At 43.0% G+C, this 22,936-nt stretch overlaps 1 protein-coding gene across 2 annotated transcripts in view; it reads left to right on the top strand.

The window, feature by feature from the left end:
- MCTP2 (multiple C2 and transmembrane domain containing 2) overlaps positions 1–22,936 on the top strand; it is a 102,972-nt gene that overhangs the window by 6,317 nt on the left and 73,719 nt on the right. For both annotated transcript variants that reach the window (XM_057378211.1, XM_057378209.1), the window contains 6 exons: positions 315–377; positions 1,530–1,638; positions 13,311–13,453; positions 14,254–14,330; positions 15,419–15,530; positions 17,145–17,180. In XM_057378211.1, coding sequence (XP_057234194.1) covers positions 315–377; positions 1,530–1,638; positions 13,311–13,453; positions 14,254–14,330; positions 15,419–15,530; positions 17,145–17,180 — 540 coding nt within the window. The remainder of the gene's footprint in view (positions 1–314; positions 378–1,529; positions 1,639–13,310; positions 13,454–14,253; positions 14,331–15,418; positions 15,531–17,144; positions 17,181–22,936) is intronic.

Genomic DNA, 22,936 nt, shown 5'->3' with positions numbered 1-22,936 from the left:
TGAGAGCAGCCGGCCACCAGACAAAACAACTTTCAGACAACAGRAGAGTTTGTGATAAGAACCTTCAGCACTCAGTGCTGGGGAGGAGGAGAAGAAATTTATTCCTAGCTGGAAGCAGGCACTTACTTTTCTGGATTAAACTCAAGAGAGTGCAGTTACTCTAAAGCAGGAAAAAGTAATGTGTATTTAAATTATCTACAAGCAGAAGTGAAASCATTTCACTCATTACACATATGTATGAGTAATTTCTTGCCTGATACTGGGAATATTTTCTTTCCTGTATTGTCTAATTAATTRTATCTTTTGTTTTATAGTACCCATGTGGAGAAATGGATTTTGACTCTTCCCTATCATCTCAAAATTTTGATGAGCAAATGGTAAGTCCTGTCATTTTAAAGCGTTTTGAAACTTGATCAGAAGCACAGTTTATTTCAACTTTAGGTTCTTTGCTTCTTACCACTTAAAAAAACGCGTCAGGTGAAGAAGCCATTAGAGATTTGCCCAGTGTGRGTTTGGTTTTTTTTTTGGGCTTGTGGGGATTTTGTTTGTTTAGTGGTGGTTTTGTGTTTTTGTTGTTTGTTTTTTTTTTAGTCGCTCAAAGCTGTTGCTGATGTTTGAAATAGACCCAAACATTCTGGATATTTTGAAGTATTCTATCATATCTGTATTTTACTGATAACTGATGAAAGCATCAGCATAAATACTCAAATAACAGTGTAGGAACAAACTGGATTAAAGTAAATGCAGCAAATAACACAGCTGTAGGCTTTGACARACAGCARAATCAGTTTTGGGGCAGTGTGAAGAGGCACTGGCAGTTTTGACATRTTATTCTCATGTAAAGCATGTTTGCCTGCTGTGGATGAACTTCTCCCCCTTTGCCCTCTGATAACCCCTCGAGTGCTGCCCAGAGCTGTTGTCACTCRGTGCTCCAGCTGCAGGATGGTGCTGAGGTTTGTAACCCTGGCAGCACCTCTGGTGAGCAAAACCCTCCTGAGTTTGCTTCTGCCAAACCTCACAGCCAGCCCTGCCTGCCASCAGGCTCCTCTYGTTTGGAACTGYACAGAGAAACTGTCCTCTCATCTCRGTGTCCCTGCGAGATGTGTTCTTCTTCTTCTTCCTGGGGAGGTTATCAGATGGGTGCAAATCACTCCATCATCTTGAGGGGTCTCTTCCAGCTTGAGAGATTCTAGGAATGCACAAGAAACAGCTGGAAAAAATACACTAATAAGCTGATAGGACTTGGAAAACCTGGGTATTTGTGATATATCACTGCTTGTTTTCAGGTGTAACCCTTCCTTTGTTGAACGTACTTGATGCTGATWCTCAGCTACTTGCATAGTTAAGTAAAACCTGGGAAAGAAATTTTTTTCTCTATTTTCTCTTTTCTCTCTTTTTTATTTTTTTTTCCCACTTTCTGTAGAAAAATGCCCTAAGGGAAGAGCAGAACTTTGTGATAGTGGGAGCACACCTGCCTCACTTGTGATGTGCTCYGAGAGCTGTGTGACTGATCCCTTTGTTCTCCTTAGGCTCTGGAGGAAGCAAACGACTGCCTGAGTGACCTGCCCAGCCCCTTTGCCTACCTGCTGACCATCCACCTGAAGGAAGGCCGGAACCTGGTTATCAGGGATCGCTGTGGTGAGTCCCACCTTTCACCTTTGGAGCTCACACAGCTCTCCTTTCACTGATTGCGGTTTGGCAGGGAGCTGGCTGCTTATCTCCAGGGCTTGTATCTCTTTGTCTGGCTCAGAGCACTCAGGGATTGGGTTTATCCACCCTGGACACACAGGGGAGGGAGCTGCCCTCTGCCTGCTGCTCCTCCTGCCTGATTTTTGGCTGCACTTATCACCTGTACCTGCTCAGGAACAGCAGGAAATTCTATTTGAGTTAAAAAAAAAGGCCCAAATAATAGTTGGGAGGTTTATTAAATGATGGAGTTGCTCTAGGAGTGCTTCTGGAGTTATCTGCAAAGATGTTAATAAAAAGGAAACCACAGGGCTGCAAGCCAGCAATCCTCTCTAATCTGGGGTGTGATTGAACAATGACAGCGTGCTAAAAACCCAAAACCCACCCCCGGATGACGTATCAAAGAAATGGTAAAATATTCGGGGAATTCCTGTGTGAAAATGCCTGTTGTTAGGCTGGCTTCTCCTCAGGCTGTTGRAAGAGGGAGTGAAAATGCTTACAAGCAGCCAGTCACTGTGGAAGGGAGAGCTGTCCTGCCAGAGTCTCTGAGCAGTCTGTAGGACTCTGCAGCAGCAGCTGCTCCAGGACCTTCCACCTGAACCTGTCACAGAGCTCTTCCATATGTCCAATATTGATTTCATATTTTTTTCCTGCACTGGAAACAGTTCTGGTACTTCTCTGTTGTAAAATGTCCKAGCAGCTTCTTTTGAGGTGAAGCCACCGGGTTTATTTGCACAAATTTAAACAAAATACACTTGCACAGCCTAAAAGCCTGTGAAGGTTTGCACCTGGAGGGACCTGTCTGATTTAGAGGCATTCTCCCACACGGTGCTGGTTGGCATTTCTGTTATCTGGTGTCTCAGTTAACTTTTTCCGTGCTGGTTTTTCATGGCTTCACAAAGCGGTAACTTCTGGCCGAGTGTGTGCTTGTTTGTCCTACCMGTTTTTGGAAGGAGTGCTCAGATTAAGATCTTTACTGGTTTTACAGAAGCCTATATTTCCTAASAGCATAGCAGCTCATCAGATTTTACTCACAGGCTGCTCAAGCCAGGACACATCCAACTGYTCCTATGAAAAGGATGCTAGAAATGAGCAATTCCAGCAGAGTGGTATTTCTAGGGAAGACAGAGCATACTTTGCTCTAGGCTGTGTTTTGTTRTGTAAGAAAGCAAATGTTTGTCTTAGTGAAGCATTGGACAACAGAATAAAACAACATAAGGGAGGAAAAAAATCCCTTTTGATGAGTCTCAATGAGTCTCTGTTGCTTTGTGGCAAATGACCTCTCGTTTGGTAAACTGAGTATGTGGGGTGATGCATCCTTCARTGAAACTGCTGCTTTTTATTGCACAGGCAGCAGGAGGGGAGACAACAGTGGCTTAATGATTATTCATCAGTCACCACCAYGCTGCTCTGGTGGCTCCTTAAAAAACAAAGGCACACTGCTGCTGCCCATCCTCAGAGGTTCTGTGCTGCCACACTGGTTGTGTGACATCTTGGTGTAATGCTGGGGCTCGACCTGCAGCCACTGAGCTTTCTCAGCCTTTGCAGGTGGGAAATTGCCAGCTCTGCTCATCTCTTCAGTGTGAGAAAACCTCAGAGGTGACTTTGTGGGCTGGGAGCATGTGACTTCCCTCTTCTTCCCCCTCCCTGGGGCTGTGCTGGGGTGTATCAGTGTGCAGTGAATAATTTGAATTTAGGAACACACCTTCGGCCCGTGCATCCTGGGAGTCAGATGGTGCTGGGATGAAGGCCAAGTCATCCTCATTGACATTTTGGGAACAGCAAACCCTAGGGCTAACCCAGCAGTGCTCCCTGACACAGCTGGGACAGGGCTCAGACCCTCATCCCTTTGTGGAGAGGTGTGTAAAGCCTTGATAATCCCTGTGGATCTCTTCCAACCTGGRGTATTCYATGGTTTTATRAAAGTTGARTTGCTGGTCTTCTGTTTTGAGCCCTCCTCTGGTCAGTCTGGTGTGAGCAGCTTCAAAATTGCTCTAGCTGGGTGGGAGTGGTGAAGACAGTCGGAGTTTTTAGGTAGAACATTGCTGCTAGTGTTTTTATTCCAATTAAATGGTCATGACTTGCAGTCATTGATGGAAACTAACCTCAAATACTGCGTGGAGTATTCTGTACGTTAAAAATCAAAATATTCACCGCAGACTGAGTGAAGAGTTAATGGCAGCATTTTTAGCCTAAATAAGATTTAACATCAGTTTTGTAATTTCCCTAAATTTAAWTTTTCAGTTATTATGTTATCAATGATTTGTCTGTAAAACAAAGTCTCAAAGCAGTCATCAAACCCATAWGTTTACATTTTTTGAGGGAGTTATTTACCTAAAGAAAATGGTACTTGAGTGTGGTGTCCTGCCTTCTTCCCATGTTTCCCCTTGATTTTGTTTTACAACAGTTTAAATAGCTCAGGCTTAGGGGCTGCAGAGTGGGTGGGTGATGCCCTCTCCTGGCAGCTGACTGAAGTTTCTCAGTCTGTTTCAGCCTCTTTTGTCCCAATGTATTTATCTGTGTGTACCTATAAAAATAAATCAAAGATGTGTGACCAGGGAGAAATATTTTTGCCATTGGAAACAGCTGTTGTGGAAAAAAATCTTGGTGCTACTCATCAAATTCACAGAGTTCTCCCTGAATGGACTCATTGCATGCATAATAGTTATTTAATTAGGAAGAAATTGTGCTTGGGTGAGTAAAGGTGAGCAGGATTTCTGCTTAGAACTGCAGGCTGTAAGACAACCACAGCTTCACTTTTTTTCCAGCTTTTGCAGTATTTTTGTCACTCTTTGCCTCTCTAGGTATTGCTCTTCACAGGATATGTTCCCTTTGGTGTGATACAAAATCCTCCTTCACTTTACCAGATTTTTTTTACTCTATTTTTTTTTCTCTTCATAGTACAATCCTGTTAGCGTCTGCTTTCTCTTGTTTCTCTCTTCACTTTTTGCTTCTTGCATTTTTTTTTATCTGTCTCCCGTGTCTCTCCAGTCCCTGACTTTCTGCAGCTCCTCCACTTGTTCCTGTTTTCCAGGATCCTGGTTCAGATGCATGTGCTCCCTGTTGCTTCCTGTAAATCGCACAAAAATGCAGAAAAGAAAAATARATCAGGSTTTCAGTGTTTCCCTCYCCTCTTTTATGTATTTTTGGRAGTGTAAGTGAAAGAAAAAGCCTCTGTACAGCAGCACCCAATATACGTGTCCCAGCCAAAGAAACCCAGCATTGCTAGAGAAGGATTGACTCTGTTGGAAAGTAGAGAAGCTCAAAAAAAATCCCTCTTTGGGTCAAAATTCGTGTTCCCTTTAGGGATGCAGGATGAGAGAGGTGTTCCTTGTTGGTCATCAGCTTGCTTGGAGTCTGAGTTACTCACTTGCAGTCTCACCCAGTCACACATCAGAAAGTGCCAAAGCAGGTGCTGAATTTGGCATTTTTACCTGTGTGCAGCTTGGGGCCAGTGTTAGGGAGTACACAGACCCTGCATTTATGGTTCTTTTAGGGGATGAGCCAAACCCTGAATATTATGGGATCTCTGTGTGTATGTATACAGCACCRGAATTTTGATTTTTATGTATATTTTACAGTTTTACGGTTGCTAGATGATATGATGTGCCTCATTGATGGTGAGGAGTTTGTGTTTGTGAAGTTTAAATCCTGCAAGTAGTAAAAAAGCAGAAATTTGTTTTATTGATTAGAAATCTATGGAGCACTGCAGCAGCTTGGCACAACAGAGAGATGATTATTCARTATCTCATGTGGCTTTTACAAAAATCACTGGTTCTTTAAGTGTTGCTGTCTTGTCACACCTTTAGTGGTTTTAAGGCCTTGCTGCTCCTTGTTTTGTGAAGCTTAGCTCCATGCTTTGAGCTGGGAGAGGCTGGAGCCTGTTTCCAGCTGCTGGTTCACTTTCAGAGGGCAGGGTGATGCCTTGTGAGTGTTTGAGCCAGCCTGATGGAATCTCAGAGATCCTGCTCCCCTTTGGCATGAGATGCTGTGCCTGAGCCTTGCTCCTGGACCKGTCACCTTCCCACAGCAGTGAACAAAGCCCTTGTAAGCAAGGGCTGCTTTCCCTCAGGTGACAAACCTGCCAATGCTGCTGTAAGAGTAAACAGAAACTGGATTTGGGGTGCCTGGGAGAGTGAGAAGTCCCTCCCATTTCCAAATCCTGTGCTTTTAGAGTTTGAGTGTATTTCTCATCCGTAAAACAGTGTGGTTACAAGAAACAGTTCTCAGATGTGATGTCAGCTGGAGAATGGCTGTGGTTGGTGTCTTTTTTTCTTTCTTTTTCCCCTTTAACCACATTTTTCCAGCCTGAACTTTGCATGTGTCTCTTCTCTACCTGCTTTTGTGTTTTGTAGGTTTTTTTTACGGGGCCTTTGTGCCCCGTTTCTGTTTCTTCCATTCAGCTTTCGTTTATTTCCTGTTGCTGCGCTTTGATTTTCCTTTTTTTGCTCCCATGGCAGAGGCAGCTGAGTGTGCAGAGCATCACCCTCTGCTCTCACATCCCACAGCCCCCACTGCCTGAAGGTCCTGGGGGGCTATGCCAGGGATCAATCTCCCAATRACAAAATAAAAGGAAAAAGTTATTMYGGAATAACACACACTTCTAACTTTCAGCAGCAGTGAACCTGCAGGAGCCCACCACTCACAACTCTGGGCTGCCCAGGGGTTAAACCTGGCTGATCCTGCTGGGTTTTGCCAACTCAGGATATTTYATGATCTGTGATTCGCTGCCTGGGTCTGTGCTGATAGCAGAGTGCCAGAGGAAGGGATGTGTGTGTGCTGTGCTGGGTATTTGTCAGCTTAGAGCAAGTAATTGTTTGGAAAGCAAACGCTCAGAGCAATTAGGCTGAATCGCTCTCTGCAAACACGCTGATTAATTTAGACTTTCTCTGCTTTCAGGGTATCTGCAATTAGATCATTAGGCCTTCAGATTTATTAATTATTGAGATGTATTAGGCAACTTCTCGCACTTCTCTTTGAAAGGCGTAATCATGGCTCATTTGCAACTGCTGAGGGTTTGAATGGTGCTGAGCACTGGTTTGGGTGTTTTCTGGGGTCTGTGAGCGAGGATTTGTGCTGAGAGTGTCTGTCTGTGCCAAGCCCAGTTTTTGGAAGAGCAATGTATGTGTGTCAGAGTTTGCCCTGATGATCCCTGTGAGCATCCTGCCTGCTGTGGCTATGGGAAAGGAATGCACCAGGATAGGAACCTCAGGAAAATCAAAAAGCAATTTATGTGTCTGGAGGAGTTCAAACAGAARCAGTTTATATGTCTTCCCATCCTTGCTGTGTTAAATCAGGAAATGCAGGAATGGCAGCACAGGAGGAGAATGTGTAGGGCCCAGAGAACACCCTATGACCCTTCTTTAGTGGGGTTTCTAGTTTAGGAAACAGGTTTCTTAAGCTGTTCTGGCTCCATCAGTTGCCAAAGCTTGGTCTTGAGGGGCACCTGCCTGCTTTAACAGCTCACTTCATCTTCTTGAGACCCTGCAAGGAGGTTTTATCAGGCTGAAGATTCAGAATGCAAGAAACAACTCTGAGTTTGGGGTTGCTCAACAGGGAGAAAGCTCCAGGSARACCTTGGGGCCTCTGCCAGTGCCTRAAGYRGKRCTCAGTTGGACTAATTCTTACCAAAGACAATTCTTTGTATCACGTCCCATAATGTATGGCACATGGCATTTTGGTAGGGTTTTCTGAGTTCCTTTACTTCTTTTTTTGATGTTTTTGAATTGTTTTGAATAGAAAGTGCTATATCTGCATCTCTCATTCTAGTAATGTTCACTTCAGGCATTTTTTTYCTCTCCTTCATCCTCCTGTCAGCTGTGGGTTTGCACACTTTCTTCACACTTCTCTGGTCTTTTCAGTTTATAGGGTTTTTTTTTGTGGTGTTTTTTTTTTGTAGGCTGTGTGTATTCTTTTCTTTTCTGGTTGGTTTTATTTTCCCCTGGAACCTATTGGGGCTGCTTGTTTCCAAGCAATGTTTCATTTCCATCTGGCCACRTAAAACTAGCCGGGCACAAAACTTTCCAAAATCACCTGAATTTCCTGCCAGCAGAATACTTTTTTTTTTCTCTGATTTCCCCTTTAAGCCTTGATCTCGGCTATTTCACTACAAGGATGTAGTGGTTTTCCACTTAAAAAGAAAAACGTGTGTTCCATTTTAGAATGCCTTTTACTCCTTGTCGTAAATAACTCCAGTAATTCTATTTCTAGGAAGATTTTCAGCTTTTATTCTTTACATGCATATAAAATAAATCCTTAATTTCCTTCTGCAGATTAAAATTTAGTTTTTTAACCAAAACTTAAGATGGTTTAGGTTATATTTCACGCTGCTCTTTGATTTTTTTTTTTAGGGTTTTAAGGCAACTTGGTGGTCATTTTTTATTTATTTATTTATGGAATGAGACTTGTTTCATATGCTACATTTCCAGTAAGTTTGCTCCTATAAAACAGTGTGTGGCTTGAAATTACATTRGCTCTTCTGGGTTGGCTGGGTTATTTTTTTTCCTCATTCTGATCCACCTCTCGGTAGCTGCTAGAGGGCAGCAGTATCCATTTAAAAACACCATTAACAGTTTCTTGGGCTACTCAACCCTCTCTTGSTGCTCTGTCCCAGCAACTTTTTGCTCACTGAAGCTCTCTGATGTTTTACGTGATGTCTGGTCTGCCTGCAATCATTATTTTTTAAGTGTTATTGGAAGAAAATAGAAGTGAAGTTGATAATAATGCAAAGGAATTTCAGGGAGCATCACTGCGGAGATGAATGTTCTTTCTCTGATGGGGAAACAGGCCTGGCTGATGGAATGATATTTTTTTTTCCCAGAGGTCAGCCTTTCTTTTTACTCTTATTTGGTTTGTTTTAGGTTAAAAAGTAGATTATCTTCGGTTTTAATATATATATTTTGCCCATGTATTATGCAGTGAGCCTACTTGTCTCACTGCATAATATTCAAATTAACCTCAAAGCACCTTGCTTTTCCCACCAGAGAAGCTTTTTTTTTTGGGCAAAATTCTCAATTGACTTTTACAATAATCCATTCCCTTGTTCGGACTGCTACAGCTGATGTGGGACCTTGCTTTCAGAAGAGCCTGCATGCACGTGCTTAAAAGTCGTTGATTCAGTTGCCTTCATGAGGAAATGGATGCTAAAAAGCTTTTTTTTTTTTTTTTTAATTGGTCTGGCTTCTTCAGAAAATTATCCATTTCTGTCGCAGTTAAAAGAAGATTATAAACAAAAATCCTTTTTTTAGMCTGGTTCATCTCTAACATCACCAGGCTCTTTTCAAAAAAAGTTATGTTTTTCTGCCTAGATTGTAGATTGTCTCTAATAAATAGCTTTTAATAGACCCAGACGTCTTTCTGAGCTGGAATCCAGAAGGCTTCAAGCCCTGAATTCAAATGCAGCCAGTAATTTGCAGCCTGTGCTGTTCATCCCATCCCAAGCCAAGGAGAAGCTTGCCCACCTGGCTTATTTCTCGTTCCTTGTCAACAATTTTGGTCACCTGGATGCGATGAGAATATTTATATTAAACCCCTCTGTGCTAGGTAACTGAAATGATTTCTTTGTGGCATCCGTAAGCCTCTGCCCTTGATTAAAAGTATCAGTGAGGGTTCTCTTTTGTTCACAGTTGGACTTGATGATCTTAAAGGTCTTTTCCAACTTAAATGATTCTATGATTCTGTGACCTGTGGTGGCTTCAGAAAAACCTAACACGATGAGCAGGGAGCTCCATTGTTGCCTTAAAAATCAGGCTCACCTGAACCAGAGGCCTAGAGAACTAGAGAATGAGAATAGGCGACTTTAATCCAGGCCTAACAGGCCTGCTGGTACATTAGGGCAGACAAAAGCCTTCTCCTCTTGAGGCTACACTTAGAATGGACCCCTAGTCATGAGATCTTCACCTTTTGTAAGTTCTGCCTTATTAACATGTTGGGCCTCAATTTTCCAGTGATATCTTCAGGTCATGATGTCACCTGCTCCAATCTCGCTTTCCCCCAACTCGCAGTTTCCATATTTTGGGGCTCTGAGGCAGTGAGGTGTCCTTGGATTGAGGCTCAGAGAGGGATTATTTTGTCTAAAGATGGGAGAGCAGGAGCTTAACACTGTACTAGAGAAGTACAGGGATACAGATGCACAAAAATCTAGAAACTAAAAATCCTAAGGCATCACCATCAGCACCGACCTGGGGCAAACCCTGGGGGCTGCGGTGCCGCGGCCACCCCGGACACTTCTCTGCTGACCACCCCAATGACCACCACCCACCACTGAGGTGACAGTCCAGCCTCAGGGCAGCACGGAGCTGCCACCCCATGGTTTGTAGGACACAGCAGCCGCGTTCCCAATCCCATCCCTGCCCTCATAGTTGAGATGTCACCCCYGTGACAGCCCCATGACAGCGAGCACCACAGGACCCCTGGCCCCGCCGCAATTATCTTGGCTCACAATTAACAGGGGCGCTAACTCGACACCTTTCCCGTGGCTGGCCTTTGTAAGGCGCCGTTCCATCCCGCCCTCGGTTCCCGCATTAATATTTCGGTGGCGCGGGTGCCGGCGCTCACCCGTGACGCCGCGGGGACATTGTGGAGCTGTCAGGACAGCGAGGGATTACCCAGCCTGCCTTGCTGGGGTAAGTGACACCGCTGAGGCCCCGCTTTGAGATGTTTATTTTGAGAGTAAGCTGACAAGCATGAAGGCCTGATCCCACAGTGGCAATCTTATTTAATTAAAGGCCACTTTTTATTATAGATTGTCCCCCCCTCACTGGTTTTTTGGTTTGTTTTTTTATTTTTTTTTAAATGTACACTATATATTTTTATATAAATAAAATATATGTTCCTTTTCCCTATATTCCTTTTCCTATATTCCTTTCCCCATATTCTTTTCCCATAGATTCCTTTCCCATGTATTTCCCATATATTCCTTTCCTCTATATTCCTCTCCCCTATATGCTTCTCCCTTATACTTCTTTGCCCTATACTCTTCTCCCCTATATTCCTCTCCCCTGTATTTTCTCCTATATTCCTTTCCCCTACATTCCTTTCCCCTGTATTCCTCTCCTCTGCGTTCATTTCCCCTATATCCCTTTCCCCTAAATTCCTTTAATAAATGCATGTTTCTGTATATAAATACATGTAAATATAAAGGAAGAATTTATTAAAAATAAATTTGGGAGAATTTGTGAGCCTGGCTCACATGAGCAGTGCTGGGCAGCCCTTTCCCCCTCYCAGTTTTATTTTCCTGTGGTGTATAACAACCTGGAAAGCTTTCCAGAGCAATAATGCAATTGGGATGCTTCCTTAGCTGTGGTCTTGCTGCATCCCATCCTCAGAGAAAGGGCTTGGAGTTTTCTGRTTGTGGCTATGGAACTTGCTGGGTGTTTGCTTTTATTCTATATTCCGTCTATATTTCCTCTCTCTTTTCAGGTTTTGCCCTTTTTCATGGGTTTTCTGTGCCAAAAGCAGATGAGTTATGGCCATAGACCACCTGCCTCCATTGCCTCTTCGTGCTTTCAATTTTACCACTTGCTTTCCTTGTCTTGGCCAGTTGCTGTTTCGTGCACAGGATAGGCTGTGGACATTATTATTACTCTCATTTTTAATTATGCAATTTTGTCCAGCTTACCCTGTAAAAAAAAGTCAGGGGATTTTTTTCCCTTTTTTTTTGGTCTTTTAAAATCTTTTTGAAGTGACACCAAAGAGCTCAGTGCTGTTATTTCTTAATTCTGTGTCTTTTGAGGACTGCTACCCCCCACACTGTGGGGCTGTGATCTATCTGTGTGTTCCCACTCCTGGAAATTGTGCTGGTTTTGAGCTGGATGCTGGATGTATAAGAGTATAATCATAGTTCTGAGAAATTTTTGGGAAAGGTCTAGTCCTAAACCATTGGGAACAATGAGAAGCTGCCCTCTGACTTGCCTGGCTTTGGATCAGGCCCTTATTATTATTCTCTCTTAGAGGAGAAGAAAAAGAAAGTTCTGTTTAAGTCTGCAGGGTTTTTTTTTTTTTTTTTAAACCAAAGAAGTATGTTTTTTCAACAATTATTACTCAGGAAAAGGGTCAGCTGCAGACATTATTTGAAAACCAACTGATATTTCCTTCTGTGAATTAAACACATTTTATGTGCAGAATGGAGTAGGTTCTGCAACTCTTCCCTTTTGAAACTAAAGCAGAATAAAAGTTTTGAATCATTCTTAGATATGCATCTGTCTCCCAGGAGGGCGTTTCTTTRTAGTGCTACGTAATTCCAAATAGATGCTAACATATAATTGGGGTTTGCTAGCATAATTGGGGTTTTTTTGAKTTTAAGTCCATCTTCATGTAACTCKGATYAGAGATTTGGATGTTCAGATATGGATTTTTGACATCCTGACAGGTGCACCAAATCATTGACAGCCCTGAGTATTGCTGGGTTGTCCTGGGCTGCAGTGTGTTTGCTGCTCAATATCTCAGTGGCAACCAGGGAGGACAGGTTCAGATTATTTCTGACTGTGCTGTARAAATCAGTTTTTCCCACTGGCAGCCCTCGCTGCAGGCTGGGGGCAGCCAGGACCATCATCTCAGCTGTTCCCCTTCYAATGAAACTGTTAGAAGTTTAATTCCAAATAAAACATACAATACACAAAATAGTGGGTGTGACAGGTGAAAGGCACCTAGTCTCAATTAATTGTAGATGCTGCTACATCTCAGTTTTACTTTTTTGCCCCTTATTTGCAATTTGTGGGATTTTTTTGCAAAGTCTGTATGAATAACTGAATCAAACATCATTGAGTTAAATCCTCCCAGTGCCTTGTTCCCCCTTTTACCTGCTGTCCTGCTCAGTGGTTGGTGTTCATGCAGGTGCCACCAGTTTAATAACAACAATAAAAAGTTGATTCCCTCTTCTGTTTTCCTTTGACAGATGCAAGTCTCTCTATTGCTGCCGAGTGGCAYGAGCCCCACGCTCTGTCCATGGACATCTGCTCCATAAAAATAGGGGACATTATTGCCATGGCAAATTGTGCCACTTGGATTAAAAAACGTGTTACCTGGGCAGTGCTTGTTTTCAGAGTCTGATCTCGGTGTGGTTTTTATCCTGAGCTGTTGAGTAAYGTCGGTGTTTTTTCACTGAAACCTCAAATTGGGTTTTGAGTAAATTGGCAGAGCGACACCAGTGATGAAATCCTGACGGGTATTTTAGCTATTGTTACTGGTTTCCTTGGAGCTCCTATCCCAGTTACGATGCTTTGGAGTTTTGGTCCTTTGAATATATTCACAGTCACAGGATCACATTTTCTCTCTTCCACTGTCTCGTTAGCTGGCCTGTAAATGGTCATTCAGAGCTGCTTCTGTTTGCTGTTTTACCAAATYAAAATTTTAACAGAGTTCGTAAACAACAATTAATGTTCTTTAAGAATAAAACAACAGAGATCAGGCAAACTCTGAAGATTTATTTTGTTGCCTGCTTTCAGACAACTTTCTGGTTCTGTCTGTAGATTTCCTGTRTGAATCAGCAATTTTTATATAGATAATTAAGTATATGCATGTCTATATAAAATAAGTAATTAMCATTATTTATTATTTTTATGAAAATGTAAGGTTGGGGAGTTGCATAGGGGCATGCTAATCTATTTTGTTATTAATTATCACAGGTACAAGTGACCCATACGTGAAGTTTAAACTGAATGGGAAAACCCTCTACAAAAGTAAGGTGGTCTACAAAAACCTCAACCCAGTTTGGGATGAAACTGTTGTGCTGCCCATACAGACCCTCGATCAAAAACTCTGGATTAAGGTAAGTTTTGGTCTCAGATTTTTCCAAGACAGCCCAATATTTTTTTTTAAGCAATTATTCTCAACTTCAGAAAAAAACATATTGATTTTTATGCGCTGTAGCAGCACGGCATAAAACACAACCGGCTTTAAGAGCTTCAGCAATTTCAAATTAAAACGCACATATGTCTTTCCCAGATTTCACTTGCATGWTTTGCTTCCCGTCTGCAAAAACCCAAGTTTGAAATAAAACTCCTTGACTGGATCTGTTTAAAGCCGTGGAGCTGAATACTGCTCTCTCTCCCCCTCTCTCTCCCAGTGCTTGTGCAAACTCAGGGAATCCAGGAGTGGTTTTAGGGGTGTAATTTTGCTGGGCTGCACAGAATTATTACCTGGGATGCAGCTGTGACAAGTGGCAAAGCTTTTCTTGGTTATGAGCAGYGTTAGAGTTACCAGAACCACGAGCTACCAGTTGTGAGCACTAATTGCTAAAACATCTGTAAGCACAAGTACCTGATTTTTGTGCAGYGTTTCATTATGCTGTCGTGGGGAGCATAAAAGGAGCGGGCACAATCCATAGCAGCACACACGTCTCTGTTTACGTAATATTAAGGAGATACTTTCAAAATGCTGGTTAAATATTTAGCTAAAAATACGAATTAAAGCAGAGAGATGGAAAGCGATCCCTGAATTATATCGAAGCTTTGATCTTTCAAACACAAAATTGAACTGAAAAGGGTTTAAAATATGTTCTTTCATCGCCTGGGATAAAACTGGCTTATGATGTGAAAATTGGGAATATTTGTTTTATTTTGCCACCAGGTGTACGATCGGGATTTAACCTCTTCAGACTTCATGGGTTCGGCATCTGTGGCACTCACGGAACTTGAACTCAATAGGTAACAGTTTATTTAATTAAAGGCTACTAATACAGCTTAATTGAGAGGCAGAGTGAAGTAATGAAATACTTTTTGTTCTGGCTTGGAATTTGTCTATTCATGAACAYTTTTTTTTTTGGTAGAAGAGTGAGGATTTCATGAGAAATCACTTGAGAAATCATCCACACGTGTTTTCATCCGGCGTTACGCAGCGGTTTCAAATCCGACCTGGACGGAGCCCAGTTCTGAGACTAAGGGTTTCTGTATGAGGCATTGTTTAGGGAGAGCTWCACCAGGATAATTTATGGAGGGGGAGAAGGTTTGGGACCTGTTCTCAGCCCCACAGGGTGTCTTTCTCTGGGGCTGGGGGGTGTTTTGGCTGCTGCCAGCGCCCCTTTTCCAGCCTCCCCCTGCATCCCTCGGTGCCTGCAGCAGCTGCAGCTGGCCCTGATTTAGTGCTGAGCCCTGTGCCTTTTGTCTGCTGCTTCTTGGGCTCAGTGTGGAGCTGGAAGCTAGGAATTCAAGTTTTAGTTCTTTCTTTTATAATCCCTTGCAGTGTGATGACTTTTTTGGAGAGAATGAGTTCTCCCTGTGTCTCCCAGTGTTGTGGCTCCCTTGGCTGTTCTGTCTGAATTTCTAGAAACATTAATTTATCYGTGAGATAGTGCCACTAGGTAAATACCAGCAGTCCTGTTTTCAGCAAGGGAAATAGTCACAGAGGGGGATTAAAAACAGGTGGAATAAATATCTCAAATACAAGCCATTAATATTAGAAAATTCACTCAGATAAGTTTCCCTGTCACTCTTTTTTTCTGTGGAGGAAGTGGTAACTTAATTCAGTGTGGCCCTGCATTTGGAGGGTTCTGATTAGTGAGCAATGCTGTAGGAGCAGCGTGCTGCATTATTAAAAGAGGGGTGTATTTTGTCAGAACCAAGAAGGAGCTCTCCAGATTTCTCATTTTAACATTTAAGCTCAATATTGGGAATTTCAGACAAGAAGCTGAAATTTGCACAGCTCAGCCTGACCTTTAATAATCAACTCAAGTTAACTGGAGTCAATAAATGCACAACTTTTTTTTTTTTTTTTTTTTTTTTTTCTTTGCTTGTAGAACTACTGAACAGATTTTAAAACTGGAAGATCCCAACAGTTTAGAAGATGACATGGGAGTGATTGTATTAAACTTGAGTCTAGCAGTCAAGCAAGGAGACTTCAAGAGAAATGTAAGTGGCTTAGGAAATCAAATTTATAGCTGGAATTTGTAGGGGGGAGAAAAGAAGAGCTGGCATAATCTGATTTACTGGGAAATGCCACCTTTATTTTCATCCTCTGAGACTCAATATTGAAATCGAAGTAGAGCATAACTTCAACAAAAAAAAAAAGCCCCATGTTTAGCTGGGTTAAAGTTGTGTAGTCATTTGCAGCTGGATGGTTCTGTCCTGTGGCTGTGATGTGCAAGGGGTGAGTTGAAGAAAACCTACTATGTTTCTTTTTTTTTTTCCTTAGATTGTTACAATAAAGCTGATTGATAGTTTTAAAATTTCAGGTCCTGCACATGGCTTTTTGCTTCTCTTTTTCAAGATTYCTCATAGTGTTTTATACAGAATGGGAAGCACTCATATATTGATGAACTAATCCTACTTCTGGCCAGCAAGGGGTGGAGAAAACCCAAGATCAGGCAATTACGTGGACAGTCTTAAAAAGCAGGCTTAGATTTTAAATAAGTGTAATAAATATTATGAGAAAACAATTTTACAAGTTTTCAGCAGAGTCTAGTATGAAACTTGCTGTTTACAGCACATTATTGAATTATAGGTATGGAATTTTAGCCTGAATGGGATTATTTATAGCAACATGAATGTTTGAAGGGGTTGGAGAGCAAACTGAGAAGAAGCTAATATGGGATATCTGCTGTTCATAGTTGATTTTTTTGAATAGATGCCTTTTTGAGAATTGTAAATTCTTAATTAATAAGGCAATTATACAGTTATTTTTACCACACTGTATGATTATTTAAAAGATTAATGGCAATATTTAAAATAATGTTGTATTTAAATATCTATATTATGAGATGGCTTTAATCTGGAATGGGAACTCCCCTCAAAATTGTACAAGAGTGCATTGTTGACTTGTGTCACTGGACTGCAGGAAAGGGTGAAGCAAAGATGTAAAGTTACTTAAGCAAAAAAGTTTAGTCAGAAGAATTCTTCTTGGATTTTTAGGAAGGCCTGGCCTAAAATGGACCTAGCCAGTGAAGCAAAGCTATTTGGTTTAAATAGCAGCTTTTGGTACCCCTGGGTGCTTAGTTAACATGCAGAGTGCAGATGATAGAAGAGCTGGTGCACGCTGTAATTTTTTTTAAAGACAATGTTTTAAGCCCTCATATTTCAAATGCAGATTGCTCAGCCATTTCCAATGGAGTCAGAGTAGTGAAATAGCTCTGTCCACATTAGCACTTAACAGCAAGATGGTTTTTTTTTCCCTTTTTAAATTAGCTTACTGTAGAACCAGATGGCACCAAAAGTATAAGCCATGTTTCTTACTAATGGCTCTGGGTCCCTCCACTTTTTATTCCCAATTACTTTTTTTTWWTKKYYYYTTTTTTTTGGTGCAATGCAGGTATTTTGAGTTTGTTGATTGTTGTGTTCCATGAGGCAGGGAAGGTAGATGGAGATGCAGTTGTAGGTATAGCCCTCTACTTTGGAACAGGCTTTTCTGACTCTTTTGACAGGCTGCTGTTTGAATTATTTTACTGAACACTTTTTACCCCATTTTACTCCTTTTCTGTTTCCTTTCCCTGGATCCTCTTTGGTACAATAATGGGGACTCACGAACAGAGATGGTCAAGTCGAAAGAAACGAACTTCATCCAAGGTAATCCTTTTTTTTTTATTTTTTTTTTCACTTAAATAGAAGTCTCTTTCCAAAATCTGTGCCCTCCTCTGAAACAGGCTGAACAAAGGAAAACTTGAGAGTRCAGATGCAACCTGTCATAATGTGATGGCTATGATAACCTTTGTTTTTTGATTTTTCTTTTCATTGTRATGGGAAATCTCTGCTGTTTTCAAACTGTAGATGCTATGGTAGTGTCTAGGGGCAAGTAAAAGTAAGACCCCACTCACAAAGAGCTGTAGAGAGAGAGAAAAACCTTTCTATACTGAGGAAATGGGTGTAAATTCAGCCAAAATGAAAGGAGCTGTGGAGGGTTTGTTTCAGAACACCCGGAAGGTGGCTGATGGTTGGTACTGGAGTTGGATGAGGATCTCCTGGATCCCAGTCTGTCTTTGGGGCTGCCTCTCACCAAGGGAGGAATTCTGTGAGGCAGTATTTCTTCTGTGGGTTTTGAAATTCCTTTTGTTCTTGGGATGGAGCTGAGCAGGGAGTTTTCATTACCTCCATCRTAACAGGATTTCCAAGATTTGTGTTACCCCATGTCCATGAAACTCGCTTCCCCTGGTCTCCTGGAGGATCMCTGCAGGCTTCCATTACTTTTATATTCCTGTATCATTTTTGCATTAGATTTTGACTTGTTCAGGAAACTGACTGTGGCTTTTTATGTGTTCTCTAAAGCTTTAATTTGCTATTGAGTAAATAACAATGATACAGACACTGCGAGCCCCAGTACTCAGCTTGAGAGCTGTACAGCCTCGCTCTCTGAAAAGCAGAATTTGGCTCTTAAGATGCCATGTGCTCTCATGATATTTTCCCTCTGTAACTATCGGTTTGTGCCTAAATAAATTGAATCATTAACCTCCTCTTGTTTTATTCATTACAACCGTGGTGTGCTGTGTGGAGGAGCCAACAGTCTCAGGTACTGTGCCAGCAAGAATGYTTTTGTCAATAGAAGAAGTGCAAAGTACAGCCTTTGGAGCCCTGATTGCAGGGATATTGCAGTGTTTGGAGCAGAGAGCTGCCAGGAATCCCGGAATGCCACGTGGTAGAAAGGGATGGAATAAYTGAAGAGCTCATCACTTTAGTTTTTGACTAAAACTCTGGAAATTACTGTGCCATCGCTCGGTCGGTGTTACTTGGTCCCCCTGTTTCTCTGACAGCTAYCTCTGGATGCTGGCTGGCTTTGGGACCTGAGAAAAGAGGATCAGGTTTTTAAACTCAGGTTATTTTTTTTTAGAATAGCCAAAATTCGTCTTGGTTGCTGTCACTGGGAGTTTTGGGGTGGTTTTCCTTCATTTGTTTAGGTTATTTTTGTTTTGGTTTTTTTCTTTCTGTTTTTAGGCAATATCTCATTGCATTTTATATAATTTTTTTGGTACATGTTTTTGGTCCTTTAGCTGTCAGCCTTCAGCTCTCAGGACTCTGTCTTGTGCCTTAACACCTTTCAAAATAAAATTAAGAAATGCCTAAGCGTGATGCTGATTTAGGAGACATAGAAGTGTTGTTTGAAAGGAAAAAGAGCTTCAACCCTGTGCTCTGTTCTGTTCCAGTCACTAGAGGGTAGGAGAGCTTCAGCTCTTTCTAGGGAAGACACAGTTCATGCTCCAGTGTGATCTCTAAAGAAAACCTCTGTGACCATCCAAAGGCAGTAAAAAATATTTCCCAGCATGCGCCGGAAAAAATCTGACAAAGCAGTATTTCCTGGTTTATTGATTCTGCTCCTGCACTAAAACACCAGTACTGTACATCAATAACCATCTTTAGTTAGGAAACTCTGGTCTCTGGAAGCAGTACTAGCAGTTTGTGGCAGAACATAAAGGCTGGGAAGAAAAATGGTGTGCATGGGGAATATAGGTGTCTGGGGAAGGCACAAGAGGTTATGGAAGAATAGCCAGAGAGTATGATGGGGTAGAAAACAATGCTGCTGGACGAGATAAAGATACAGGAATGAGGAGGGCAGGGGAAATGGAGAGAGCTCTGTAATGGATGCACAAACTTGTCTCTTTTTTGGCTCCTGAGCTGATTCTGGGTGTTGCAGGAGGAAAACACAGTTTCCTTTCCATTTGAGCAGCTGAACTGAGACATCTAAATTTCCTCTCTCCAGGTTGAGGCAAATAAAAGTTTTCTGTTTGAAATAGTTTTCCTCAGATTTTTTTTTAATGTGCTGAACTGCAGCTGACCCCCATTGTAATATTTAGCTTTTCCTCTTCTATAAATACAGGGAAAATGACTTATTTTAAGGATGGACAAAATGAATATAACTTTCACAGCTGTTTTTTAATCTGTATTGCCTACATGAAAGAAATCTGATTATCCTCTAATTTGACCATTTTATGTTGTCTTAATGCAGATTTGGCACATCAGTGTCCTAAATGAGTCTTTTCACGTTAATCACRGGATTCTTGCTGACTTCCCACATTTACCCCAAATGTTGATGGCATTGATACCTGTTGCAGCTCCGTGTCAGGCTGGCAAAGGGCTTTTGTGGGTACTGTGCTCTCCTCGTGTGTGTTCTCTGAGCTCCCTTGCTTTTTGAAGAAAAAGCTGCATTTCAGACAGCAGCAAAAACTGTGTCAGTGCAAAATCTCCAGTCCAGCTCCTCAGCAGCCTCATGGTCATTACAGGGAGGGTGCAGGAAGGATTCCAGCAATTCTGTATGGTCTTTTAAATAATTTTGGAGCAAGAGTTGTTGGACTGGATGATTTAGGTATCTGTTGATTATTACSCAGTATGTATTTCTCACTGTTGCTGGAAGGGAATCATGGCATATTTGGGTGGATTCCCAAGACATGGGCGGCACATCCAGATCCCTCATTTTTCATGGGAGCTGAGAACAGCATTGCCCTCTGTGGGAGCTCTTTTCAAGAGCATGACTTTCTTCTTTTCCTCATGGAGGGTGGCACAGCAAAGRGAAGAGGGTGCTGTTAGGCAGTGTTAATACACTCACTCAGATCTGAGTATTGACACGCTCTCCCCTCTGTTCTGTTCTCCTTTCTGGGGCACAGAGTTGGTCGCTCTCTCTGTCGGAGCCCAACACGCTGATGCTCAGTGCCCTTGTTTGTCCCGGGTGGYTTGAGTCTCACCCTGAGTGCCCTGCACGCTATTTCCAGCATTTGTACAGCTGAATAACCTTTAAGTGTTGAACATCTACGAGGCAAATAAGCAGGTTAGCTTGGGGTGGATTGACCTGCAGCAGCTCAGTGCTGAAACAAAAGCGGCAGAATTGCCACCTTGATAGCCTAAGCTGATTGAATAAATTGGCTGAAAGGCTGACCGGRCCCAAGTGCTCCTCAAGCATCTCATCGCAGGGGAAAATCCCTCTCTCTCCTTTTTTTTTTTTTCTCCCAGTGTGGGCTGTTAGGTTTCATTTTTGTCTGCCTCATTGTGTTTGGCTCTGTCCCCCAGTCCCCYGTGGGCAGCTCGCCACGGGGTCACGCGTCGTGGCGGCAATCTCGTGTTGGTTCACTTGCCTTTCCCGCTGCCCTCTCCTCTTTCCCAGGGGGGAAACCGCCTCTGCAGAAATGGTTTCCCTGCCTAATGAGGAGAGGTCCGAAGAGCCCTCCTATTTGCGTGTTGTTGTTTTCTCCGGTGGCGAATTGCGTGGCCCAGTTTTGACGCTGACCCCTTCGCGGGGATTGCGGCAGGCTTTCTGCTGTCCTGTCTCATCCTTTTACGGGGGAGATGGGAGAGATGGGCTCACTTCACACTTGGCCACCTCGCCGTGTCATTTAAATGTACSATTTTCCTGCATCTCTTTATTGCTTCAAAAACAAGTTTGAACTTGGGGCCGTGTATGTGTGTGTCAGGAAAAGAGACAGATTTGAAAGCAGCCCTGATCCACCAGAGGGGATTTGCTGGGTGCCTGCAGAGGGAGATTATTCACAAATGGAGTTATCAGGGAGACTGGAGCTCCTGAAGGATTTTGTGGAGCTGGGTCAGTGAGCCGGTTCTTTCCCCTCCAAAGCTCTGTCATTCTCGTTCGTCTCYTGTACTTGGCTCTGTGAAGGCAGAATTTAGCCCACCTGCTCMTTTTTCTTTTTTAATCCAGAACTAGAAAGTGATAGAAAATCGAGAGTTGATGTGAGAAACTTTTGTATTCATTTTGAAACCAGGAGCAAGATTTTGACAATGGTGATGGAAGCACTGATTTTTAGTTATGGGATGATTTTTGGGCAAATGTCATTTCTAAGCAGTAGGGAGAAGAACCATCTTCTGGTCCCAGTGTGGCAGGATCCTGCTCTGTGACCAGGCCATACTTTTGCCTCAGAGATTACTCATTACTAACCTGATGGCTTACAGTCCCTAAATCTGCAGCAGACATGGGTTCTTAGACTTAAAAAGCATCTAGTTTGTTTTAAGGAATAAGGATCTCTGAATATTTTTGTGCTTATTGTTTGATTTTTTTTTTTCCTTTCCTGGCTGGCTTGCTTGCTTGAGGAGGCAGGGGCAGGGTTTGGGGTTTTTTTTCAGTGCTGGTTTTGCCCAAGTGGCTTTGTTGGACTGATGGCTGTGCTCCTCTGTGCTCTGCTCTGCAATAGTTTTGCCAGCTCAGAGGGAGGCTGTGGAGTTTAATCAATTAGCTCTGTGTAAATCAGTTYGTAATGAGTAGGTGTGGGCTATCAGGGACAAGGTAAGACTTCTAAAATAAACAATGCAATATCATTTTCTTGTCACCTGGGAGGCATTTTCCATAGCGCAGGATTCCCCAGGCAGCCCTAAAGTTGACTCATTGAAGGTYTGGGTTTGTGGGTCTGCCACACATCTGATTTTCCCCAGACGTGGTTCCTTCCAGAARCAGTGGGTGGAATCTGAGACACTGCCTGTTTTGCTGGGATTTCTGTCGGGTGGTCAGAGGAGCAGCCTGCCAGGTACCTGGGAAGGCTGGAGAGGTGGCCACAGGGCGAGTACAGAGGTGCTGCAGGCACAGGAAATGTGCCAGACCCGCTGAGCATCCTCGGTGAGGGCGACCTGGGCATGTCCAGGAAACCAAACCCAGAGCATTCCTCATGGGATGTGTCCTGCAGGGTGTGAGCTGAGCAGAGTTCCCGTGCTCTGTGTGGGGAGGGGCTGTGCCAGGGGCAGCTGGGGGGTCACAGAGCCCGTGTGGAGCTGCTGCAGGTCCATGCCCTACCCTGGGCCAGCTGCAAAAACCTCCACCCCACGTAGCCATGGGGGATCTCGTGTGGGTCCTGTGAGCTGGAGACAGAATGACACTCAASCAGGTTGGGAAGGACCTTTGAGATCATCAAATCCAACCTCTGACCCAACACCTCATCAACTAAACCKKGSMMYKRRKKSCMRSCMRSCYTTTTWAAMMMMWYCMRGGGSKGKKRMCCYKGRGSMRSCCMRSCCMRSTCYYYKSYKRRAGGGGCAGCTGCAGGGCCAGCACTGGGGTGCACAGAGCTCTCTGCTCGGGGCCACCTGYTCTGGGAGGTCACTGTGATGTGCTCCAGTGATGCTGAGTGCAGGTGCTGATTTTTCCTGTGGGATTTGGGCTGGTTTGGGTGCCTCCCACAGTCCTTTGAACTGTTGAGGCAGCAGCTACAAGGGTGGGGTGTGTGTGCTGTAGGGCTGGGGTGGGGAGGTCCCAGCACTGAGAGACTCCCTAAAATACTGGCCTGGGTGAAAAAAAGAAAAGAATCCAAGTTTGATTTGAAAACGGAGTGATAACAACTGTCTTTTGTATTCAGCCGGGAAGCTTTGAAGAGAGCTGGATGCTTTGTTTTTAAAAGAAATTG

Source organism: Malurus melanocephalus, unplaced genomic scaffold, assembly GCF_030028575.1.
Source record: "Malurus melanocephalus ecotype Western Australia unplaced genomic scaffold, MMel_1.1 scaffold_347, whole genome shotgun sequence".
In the NCBI taxonomy this organism is placed as follows: Eukaryota; Metazoa; Chordata; class Aves; order Passeriformes; family Maluridae; genus Malurus; species Malurus melanocephalus.
This window is presented reverse-complemented; position numbering and strand designations above follow the sequence as displayed.